The 11,412-nt window shown below is 44.3% G+C and overlaps 1 protein-coding gene across 1 annotated transcript; it reads right to left on the reverse strand.

The window, feature by feature from the left end:
• Positions 1-8,879: 8,879 nt before the first annotated feature.
• On the reverse strand, positions 8,880-10,859 carry LOC125205088 (uncharacterized). Its single transcript, XM_089060765.1, has 2 exons — positions 10,266-10,859; positions 8,880-9,756 (listed from the first exon to the last, which is right to left on the reverse strand). The coding sequence occupies exons 1-2, from the start codon at positions 10,833-10,835 to the stop codon at positions 9,637-9,639; spliced, it is 690 nt and encodes a 229-aa protein (XP_088916891.1). The 5' UTR covers positions 10,836-10,859; the 3' UTR covers positions 8,880-9,636.
• Positions 10,860-11,412: the final 553 nt, after the last annotated feature.

Here is an 11,412-nt window from a genome sequence, read left to right on the forward strand (position 1 = left end):
ATTACAAGTCAAATCACTGTGCAAGTTGTATGGCGTTTTTCCACACCAGAATTAGACAAACCAGAGCCGCCATGTTTAACCCTTAACTCACTCTCCACGAATGCACACAAAGAATGTGAAAGTGAATGAGATAATATTTAGAGACAACCAATTGGAAATTTCCCTTTAAATTTATATTAAAGGTAAATAGATATACATTATGGGACGGACGGAGGTGGGGTCGGACGGGCTAAGACGGCCCCACCGCCAGCCTGCAAGTACCAGAAAATTCATTAAAATCTATCTTTTGAGCCGCCGTTAAACCCATGTATGTGCTCTGACCTCACAAGTTCCATCTCTTGGATACGTTACATAAACATATAAAGAAATGTTATGGTACATAATTTATTTGAATCCAATATGTATGCACTACTTTAGTTTCCATGGCCTTATTTATTCGGTTAGTTTCCTTTAAAATTTTGAAGTTTAGTTTAATAGTATTAGTTTGTTCAGCACATTTCAGAATTTGAATGATAAATCATGAAGTTTCAAAAATTCGCTATTGTCCCATAATGATTTTTGGGCAAATACGATATTGAGTTAACACACATGTGTAACATTTTCAAAATTCGAATACACTGTAGGGATCAGACTAGGGACGGTGTGAGGGTAGACTCCAGTCAATTCATCGGTGCTCCCTTGGATTCGGCTCTAGTTGAATAGATCTGGGTTATGTGGCGGGCTCTGAGCCATATTTTGTGATCTATTCTACTTTGTTTTGTTTTCCCTTGTTAGTTGTTGTTTAAGATCCGCAAGGATCTTGTGTTGTTATACTAACAATCTTCTTGATTGTGTAGGTGTATCAAGAAGTCAAGGTTACTCAAGAACCCTAGCTAGCCCTACATACACCAAGAAAAAAAGAGGAAGAAAGATAAAAAAAAACATATTCTTGTAAATATTTTCTTTTTTATTCGTTCATTTTTCTTAAAAATGTTTGTGAACGTGGGTCCCACTTCATATATCGTGAGTACGTTATTAAAAATCCTACATGAGTACTTACTAAAGATCCACGGTGATTCCCTTTTACCGATCTCATATTTTAAGAAATCGATCCCTTGACTGTACAAGAATATGTGGACCCGAGCATGTCGCGTGACTGGTAGCGAAGCATAGGCCGAGAACGTTCTTTTGTGGGTATTATTATTTGTTTCCGATATTGGATCATTCATAGATAGCATACTATACCTTCCCTTCACCTTAGTTTAATAATGAAATGTAATTGAAATAAAACTATTGGAATATATATGGAATCTAATAAAAAGTGAAACAACACACGTAATGCCAGACATTCCAAAATGGAAAAAATGAGACATTCAATGGCAGGCGGAGCGAGTAATGTAGCTGCATTGGGAACATCAATTCCAACAAAATGAACACATGGCATATGGCATGACCGAAGATGAGCAGGAATTTAGGTTGGGAAGATGAACTGGATTTTAATGAGCTGTCTTTAGAGGTATCCATCACTCAAATATCATAAATGAAAGCGATAATACACTCAATCTAAACCACTTTTTAATTGCTGGATCGAGAGAAATATATTTCAGTCAGTTTGTACTCTTTAAAAAAGAGAAATCCTCAAAGCAAAATATAATACTAATAGAGAGAATACATATCATCAAGAAAAGGATTACCACATATTGAAAGTAGACCAATCATTAATTATGAATAAAAAAGACAAAGAAAATGCCAAAGTAAAAGTAGATTCTTTTAGTGAAATACTTTGTAATTGTTATTGATTTTGCTTTGCTGAGGTTGGAAGTTTTGTACTATATAAATGTTTGCTCCAAAAGTTTGAAAAATGGGAAATACAAGTATTTTGAGAAGTTGGTAGAAAACAAAAAATGAGTGAGAAAGAAATGAGAGAGAGATGGTAGATCACTGGAGCCACGAGCATCCACTTACGTTGGTGGAAACTCGTAGAGGAGACGAGTGTTGTGGTTGTGAAGTTGTTAGGGACGGTCCAGCTACACCGACCAACGACACCAACATCACAGATACAACAGAAACACCAGCCACTACTGAGAAAGAGGAAGAGAGATCAGCTGCGACGGATGAAGAAGAGACGCCGGAAGCGGAGGTGCCGGAGGAGGAAAGGACAACCCGGAAGCTAAGGCCGCGAGAGAACATCAAGCCTCCGAACTTCTACAAGAATTACGTCGCCAAGTGAGGCGCGTAATATCTTTAGTTAGTTATTTCTAATTTTTTGTTTTATTTTGGATTAGTGCTATTTAATTTCTGTTACAAACGTTTTGAGAGTCGGGCGAATTATAAGCCCCATCGGGTTTTTCTTTGTTGGTTCTTTTCCTGATGTTTAGGTTAAGTCGAACCAAACCTAGGGTCCTTAGTTTATAAATAGGGTTTTCATTAATTCCGCAATGAATAAATGAAGAATTATTTGCCCAAAATACTTGCGTAATACTCGTGAAATCTTAATCACTGCCGACGGAGAACTCTCTCCGCGCCAGTTCGTGACTTTTCAGCCGCCGACCCCGTTGTTGAGGGCGCCGGATTGTGGTATTTCGTACGTAATTGCAGGTTATTCTTCGTTAGGGATAGGAGATCCCTAACATCTGGTGCTTATCATCTCGAACTCAATGGAATTAGTAGAAGACGTACACGGATCGCCGGTTGCTCTGACTGGAGGCAACGCGCAGGAGCTGTTGATAGGCTCCTCACGCCGACAACCAGTGGGATACCGGCGCGATGCGGGAATTCCTCTGCACCCGCCGCCAAGGGGTGACCCATCTACTGCTCGTCAGCGACCAGAAACCGGTGCGACGGATCCCCTCGCTCAAGGGTTCGATCGGATCATGGCCCGATTCGATCAACTGGAAGTTAGGATGGATAATTCGGATCGTCGTGTGGACGGGTTGGAAAATCCACCGATTCGGGACACGGGACCACCGGATGACGATTATGATTCAGACGAAAGGGAGTATGCGGAATATAGGGAACCTGATTTCCCTCTGCGGGACGCGAACCCTCGACAACGACAACTAGGGTTTCGCGATCGAAGATCGACTAGGGGTGGTCGACGAGGAGGACCTTATCGCCGCTATGATTCACATCGTGAGGCTGATTGGCAGCAAGACATCGCGACTGAGACCAGAATTGTGCCCTACCAGTCGCGCTGCCCATCTAGCTGGGACCCGCCAGCGATTCATCAGCGGGGATGGCGGGATCAGCGACGCCGAGCGTCGTGTTGGGACCCCCCTTCGTCGCGTGACAGACCTCATGCCGAGTACGGCTCCGATACACGTCACAGGGTAAAAATTCGAGCCCCTTATTTCAACGGTTCGGACGTGACTAATTGGATATCTCGGGTGGAGTATTATTTTGATCACATTATGATGCCCGAGGAAGATCGTCTTCATTACGCGGTGATGCTCTTTGAACCGCCAGCGGCAGAATGGATATTTAATTACTAGAATAACAATCAGTTTGTTACTTGGCCGGATTTTTTGGAGGATGTCCGCCACAGGTTCGCCCGCAAAGTTCAGAAATTACATCGACCCTTTGGCCAAATTGGTGCAGACCGGTTCGGTGGCAGAATATCATGATACTTTCGAGAAGTACTTGAATCGTGTTGAGGGACTTCCTGATTACGCCTTAATTCCTATATTCATAGAAGGTCTAAAGATGCCCATTCAAGAAAAGGTTGAGCTGCAACAACCACAATCTTTGGCGGAGGCAATGGCGCTCGCGCTTCGTTTGTCGGCTAACCAGGACCTTCGGTACCAGCAATCGTCATCACAGAAGCGCCAATGGCCCACCAGAGAGTCACGCCAACCACATCAGTCAGTGGCAGGCCAACCAGCCACTCCGTCACTGGGTCCATCCGGGGGACATGCGACACGGGTGCAGGAGAAATCGGAGCGATCACGGAAGGGCCTTTGCTGGCATTGTCCGGAGAAGTATGTACCGGGCCATGTGTGCGCAGTGAAGCTCCTCTGCTACGCAGGCGAAGAAGATGCCGCCGGTCAGGGAGCTATTTTGGAGGACCCCCCACAGGACGAGGAGATCATTACGGAGGATATTTCTCATCTACATGCCTTAAGTGGTAACAGCCGCTTGGTTCCCTTCCAGGTAGTGGGCGAGCTGGGGACTATGGAGGTACAGATTTTAATTGACACAGGGAGCACTCACAATTTTCTGCACCCACGCATTGCAGAGCGCCTGCAACTGGCGCTATCTCCAATTCGTCCTTTCCGGGTTTACGTCGGCAATGGGGCGTCTTTGATGTGTTCCCATGTGTCTCGTCGTACAAAATTGGCAATACAGGGAGCTCATTTCCTAACTGACTTACACATACTGGAGATCCATGGTCCAGATGTGATTCTCGGCATGTCGTGGTTAGAATCATTGGGGAAGATTTCAGCAGACTTCGTCGGCAAGACTTTGGAGTTTCAACAGGAGGGCAGGCCAATTACTTTACAGGGCAAACTCCCTGGTCCGCAACAGATCTCATTACATTCCTTGGCATTATTGGCTTCTTTTTCAGATGCCCACGAATTCTATGAGATTGTGACCATTGAGCCAGAAGACGACGCAGCCTCACTGCTTACTGCTGAGGCTGTTTTCCCGCCGGATTTGCCGGTTGATTTCAGCCGGGTACTGGAGGAGCATCGGGGCGTTTTCGCCCTTCCCGAAGGGATGCCACCAGCGCGTACTTTTGATCACAAAATTCATTTATTGCCGGACACCAAACCTGTCAATGTGAGGCCATATCGATACCCCTATTTTCAAAAGAACGAAATTGAACGTCAGGTAAAGGATATGTTGGATCAAGTAATTATTCAGAGAAGTCAGAGTCCATTTTCATCACCAGTTCTGTTGATCCGGAAGAAAGACGGTACTTTTAGATTTTGTATTGATTACCGCGCACTGAATTTGGCGACGGTACCAGATCATTTCCCGATTCTCACTGCTGATGAGTTATTTGATGAGCTCGGGAAGGCAAAATTCTTCACAAAGCTGGATCTTCGCTCGGGATACCATCAAATCAGAATGCATGAGGCAGATATATTTAAAACACCTTTCCGAACCCATGATGGCCATTTCGAGTTTTTGGTAATGCCGTTTGGCTTGACGAATGCCCCTTCTACTTTTCAAGCAGCAATGAACAGCATTTTTCAGCCACTTCTCCGGCGATGCGTCATTGTATTCTTCGATGATATTCTGATTTACAGCCTTACTATGGAGTTACACTGCGAGCATTTGAACGAGGTACTATCGCTCCTACGCGTTAATAAATTCTATGTAAAATTATCCAAATGTTCGTTCTGCAGTACTACTGTTGAATATCTGGGTCACTTAATTGCAGATGGGGAACTTAAGGCTGATCCGAAAAAAATTGAAGCTATGACGGCTTGGCCATTACCCCACACTGTACGGCAGCTGCGAGGATTTTTGGGCCTAACAGGATATTACCGCCGCTTCGGAGCAAACTATGTGGTGATTGCAGCCCCCCTAACTGATTTATTGAAGAAGGAATCGTTTGTGTGGACACAGGCAGCAACCGACGCTTTCACTGTCCTCAAAGGGGCGATGACTTCAACACCGGTATTGCGGCTACCGGATTTCACAAAAACTTTCTATGTTGAAACCGATGCTTCGGACATCGGCATTGGAGCGGTTTTAATCCAGGAAGGGCACCCAATTGCTTTCTTCAGTCGAAAATTAGGGCCACGACGACGGGTGGCTTCCACCTACCATAAGGAACTTTACGCTATCGTAGAGGCGGTACAGAAATGGAGGCAATACCTCTTGGGGCGAGAATTTGTGATTCGCAGCGAACAGAAAAGCTTAAAGGAACTGCTGCAGCAGGTAGTGCAGACTCCGGATCAGCAATTGTACTCCGGAAGTTAATGGGCTATAAATTCAGAATTGAGTACAAGAAAGGCATCTCCAATAAAGCAGCTGACGCGCTCTCACGGCGGGAAGAGACTGATACTCCGCAAGACCCGCTGCTGACATTAGCTGCGTCGCATCCTGAGCTCTCGTCGTCAGAGAAGGATGCATCTATTTTTGCTGCAGTCGCGCACCCGGTTCCTAAAATCTTGGATGTTTTGCGACGAGAGGTAGCATCATCACCAGAGCTGGTGGAGCTGACAGCAAAGATTCAGTCGGGGGAAGCCCCTGCCCATTTATCATTCACGGATGGACTGATTTACTTCAATCGCCGAATTCTGGTCGGCCAATCGTCTCCAATAAAACGGCTACTGATGGAGGAGCACCATAGTACACCATTAGCAGGGCACCCTGGGCATGAGCGGACGTTTCGGTTACTGGCAGCAGGCTTTTATTGGCTGAAAATGCGAAAGGATGTCAGGAAGTTTGTCGAGGCTTGCGTGGTTTGCCAATCTACGAAGTACTCGACACAAAAACCGGCAGGTCTCCTACAGCCTTTGCCGGTCTCCTCTCAAGTATGGGACGATATATCGATGGACTTTGTCACTGGGCTTCCCCAATCGCGCGGGTACACAACGATAATGGTTGTTGTCGACCGGCTGTCCAAGTACGCTCACTTCGCAGCTCTCCCGACACGCTTTGATGCTTTACGCGTGGCACATTTGTTTGTCAACACAGTGGTTCGGCATCATGGATTTCCCAAAACCTTGGTGTCGGATCGGGATTTGGTCTTTCTAAATGCAGTTTGGGAGGAAATCTTGCGCCTCAGCGGGACTAAGTTGAACTTCACGACAGCATACCATCCCGAGTTAGATGGCCAAACGGAGATTCGTAACAAGGGCTTGGAGCAATATTTGCGGGCGTTCACAGCCGACAGACCGTTGACTTGGTCGAATATTTTGCCATGGGCGGAACTCTCTTTGAATTGTTTTCACCACGCCGGCCTAGGCACCTCTCCATTTCAGGCCTTGTATGGCTGCGAACCACCTCTATTGGTGGCCAGTGCACCGTCGGCGAAGACTCCCCCCAGCGGGGAGAGTTATTAATAGAACTCCGTCAGAATCTACTGCGTGCCCAGCAACGAATGGCGGCTACAACGAACAAACATAGGAGAAATGTCGAATATGACGTGGGCGACTTCGTGTGGCTGAAACTGCAACCGTACCGCCAGCACTCTGTTGCGTAGCCGATATCGGCAAAGTTGGCGAAGAGATTCTACGGGCCTTTCGAGATCTTGCAGCGGATTGGCCCGGTGGCGTATAGGCTGCGGTTACCGGAGGGCAGTAAGATTCACAATGTGTTTCATGTTAGCCTCTTGCGAGCGTTCGTCAAAGATGACCCGCAAGTTCCCTTGCCGTCAAAGTTCGTAGGGAACAGACCCATTGCCTATCCAGTGGCGATTCTGGATTCCCAGGTGCTGTGGCATAACGGAGCAGCCGTGGAGCATGTGTTAGTAAGATGGTCAGATGGATCAGAGTCACCCTCATGGGAGCTGTTCGCAGACTTGAGAAAGCGATTTCCAACTCTTTCCCTTGAGGACAAGGAAATTTCTAAGGAAGGGGGAGTTGTTAGGGACGGTCCAGCTAAACCGACCAACGACACCAACATCACAGATACAACAGAAACACCAGCCAGTACTGAGGAAGAGGAAGAGAGATCAGCTGCGACGGATGAAGAAGAGATGCCGGAAGCGGAGGTGCCGGAGGAGGAAACGACAACCCGGAAGCTAAGGCCGCGAGAGAACATCAAGCCTCCGAACTTCTACAAGAATTACGTCGCCAAGTGAGGCGCGTAATATCTTTAGTTAGTTATTTCTAATTTTTTGTTTTATTTTGGATTAGTGCTATTTAATTTCTGTTACAAACGTTTTGAGAGTCGGGCGAATTATAAGCCCCATCGGGTTTTTCTTTGTTGGTTCTTTTCCTGATGTTTAGGTTAAGTTGAACCAACCCTAGGGTCCTTAGTTTATAAATAGGGCTTTCATTAATTCCGCAATGAATAAATGAAGAATTATTTGCCCAAAATACTTGCGTAATACTCGTGAAATCTTAATCACTGCCGACGGAGAACTCTCTCCACGCCAGTTCGTGACTTTTCAGCCGCCGACCCCGTTGTTGAGGGCGCCGGATTGTGGTGTTTCGTACGTAATTGCAGGTTATTCTTCGTTAGGGATAGGAGATCCCTAACAGAAGTGTTGTTTAGTAGCGGAGAGCAAGGTTACGGATGCAGAGGCATCGAGGGCTGTAAGCTTATATTTGGCATTGGTTACGGATGTATGAGCTTGGGATGTCAGTTCAGCCTGCACCATGCGCGCGAGGAAGTGGCGCAGTGGTGGATGGAGAGATTACAGAGACTCATTAAATCAGGGATTGGTTATCATAACGTAGCTTTTGTATTTTTGGTAGTCATACATATTTTCTCTCCTTTATCAAGGAGTGAAACCTAGATGTAACATACAATCGAGTTCTATTCAACCGATTTTTTCGGCACTCTTATATATGGAGAAATGATGTTGCAAAGGTTGTATACAATCTCTCAACTCATTTAATATATGTTTCCTCATGCAGTTCTCTTCTATCTCAACTTATTTTATAAGTGGTAGGAGTATGTGTTTCTCTTTTATCTCAACTTATGGTACGATGGAATGGAACGAGGGTGGAATGGAATGGAATGAAGATAGGAATGAAATCTCAATTTCTTTGGATTTCCTTTGCATTTTCATCCATTCATTTATTCATTCCATCACACCAAGCAAATGAATAGAATGGAAGTAGGAATCACATTCCATTCCATCATACCAAGAAGCCACTAACAAATTACTCCCTCCGTTCCATAGTAGTAGAGTCATTTTGCCATTTTGGTACGTTCCATAGTAGTAGAGTCATTTCCTTTTTTTGGTAAAAGTCAACACATTTTTCCATACCTACTTTACTCTCTCTTACTTTATTCTCTCTACATCTCTCTACCTTTTTCATTTCCTACTTTATTATTCATTTACTTAACTCACCTAACACAACTTTTTCTTAATTTCCGTGCCTGCCGAAAAGAAATGTCTCCACTACTATGGAACGGAGGGAGTACATGTTTACACGTAAGTATTCATTCTATAGACTTAAGTCTAAAGCTACACAAAGTTGCAGGTCGGCCTAGCCTTGTTGACAAACCTTTTCATTCTTCCCCTCCCACTTCTGAAAGAGCTAATAACAAAGATAAAAAGCATGACTCCAACAAACACACACACTGATATAATAACCGAGTTTGTCAATCCAAAGTGTTCCATGTAAGGATTGGTCATGACGAACGAAGCTCCATAAGTCACTCCGATAGATGCCATCGATACCAGCATCGAGAACGTCGCGAGCAGCGGGAAGATCCACTGGTCCGAGGAGCCGGTGGTGGCGAGGAACAAGATTGCCACGAGAGACGAAATGAAGGACACGATGTTAACACGAACAAACTGTTTGTATTTACCGGGCTCTTCAATAGCCATTACTGCCTGCCCGGCTTTCAGTAATACGCCCGTCATTGGATGGGGCTTGGTTTCTTGCCATACGCTGCCAGGGGGGCTGACGGCCGCCTGGAAGGCCATGGTCGCTATCAGGACCGCCGCCACCATCGTCATCTCCGCGAACCGAGGCAGGCTTACGGCTATTGGCCGACTATTAAATCTTTTCAGGATTGATTTCATTCGGAATATGCACTTGCTTTTCGAAAGCTATGGTTCAAGACATCCAGTGCTGTTTTGCCACCGGAATTCTTTGTCAGCCTCAGTCCTTTCACATTTTCATTCAAGTAATCTAAAACCTGAAATAGGATCATTTCATTACTTCAAATTAAAATCTATAGCAGTTTACATGCAATATGTTGTTGACGTTCTAATATCAAACGACGTTGTTTTCTTTATAAATAGACTGAATCTTTTAACTCATCGATAGTGATGTCACGTATGATTTCTCTACTATTATATCAGAAGATATAATCGCAAATACTCCCTCCGTCCCGGATAATTCGTCTCATTTTGACCGGGCACGGGTTTTAAGAAATGTAATGAAAAAAGTGGGTTGAAAAAGTTAGTGGAATGTGAGTCCTACTGTTATATGGAGTATTAGTTTTATAATAAAATGTGAGTAGGAATGAGTTAGTGGAATATAGGGTCCACTATCAAAAAAAGTGAAATGGGACAAATTATGTGGGACGGACTGAAATGGAAAAATGGGACAAATTATCTGGGACGGAGGGAGTAAATGATTCTTAAAATTTAGCTTAATCTCATAATTTTTCCGACAGTATATATAATTAAAAAAGTAAATTACCTCAAGTTGATTAGTCCTGACAGCAAAATGCAACAATGTCTCTCCATCATCATCCTTTGCACTCGCTAGGTCTTTGTCTCCAAGTTCCTTTACCAAAACCTTCAAAGTCCCGAGCTGACGATGTTTCACGCACAAGTGCAGCACAGTCTGTCCGCGATGCAGCCTGGCCGTGGCCGCAAAGGAATCCAGCCTTAGCATCTCCTCTAGCACCGCCACATTCCCTTTGACGGCCGCGACATGAAGCGGGTTCATATCATGGCCGTCTCGCCACCAGCACATCTCCGGGGCTATCTCCATCAATCTTTCCGCGATCCCCGCGTTCCCTCTTGCGGCCGCGAGGTGGAGAGACGAGGAGCTGTTGGAGTCGAGCTCGAGAGCGAGCTCCGGATTGATCTTCAGCACCTCTGCCACGACGCTTTCGTGTCCCTTCTTTATTGCAATGTGTAACACGTTTTTCAGACATGAGGTAAATGAAACTACATCAAGAAGGTGTTGATTTGTTTGGAGGAGTTGTTTCAGTGTTGCTAAATCTCCAATTATTGCAGCATCATACAGTTTCTTTTCTGCCATACTTTTTCACTCTTTTTATTTTACATAACAAGTAAGCTAGTGATGTGTGAATGCATCTTGCACTTAATTACACACATATATATAGAGTACAAGCTCTCCCTCTATCATGCAAGAAAGAACTAGGAAATGTTGTTAATTAGATTGACTGAAGAAAAGTATTTAAGTCTCACAACATTACAAGAATCCATTCATTGTCTCTATATATACAAAACCATAAGTTATATTGTGCAATGTATAAATAGATACAAATGAGAACAATAAAATATGCACTATATATAGAATTGTTTGCAACTAATATCCCTAGCTGATGTAATAATACCGCAGAAATAATACATCACAAATCGGAGTATTATATATTGAAAAGGAATTATCAAACAAATAAAGTTATTAGGAAGAAAGATTCTATTTGATCTCTTCTATATATGACATGCATATTCGCACACACTTGCAAATGCAACAAACTAATCTAGGGAAGTTTGAAAAAGACCTATTATGGCAGATATAGAAGAAGATTCTGCCTTAATTACAATTTCTCAAGGATATATTGTAACGCCCCACTTTTTCAAACCCTAATTTT

This window comes from Salvia hispanica, chromosome 6, assembly GCF_029641045.1.
Source record: "Salvia hispanica isolate PSC_SH4W2 chromosome 6, Shi_PSC_v1, whole genome shotgun sequence".
In the NCBI taxonomy this organism is placed as follows: domain Eukaryota; kingdom Viridiplantae; phylum Streptophyta; class Magnoliopsida; order Lamiales; family Lamiaceae; genus Salvia; species Salvia hispanica.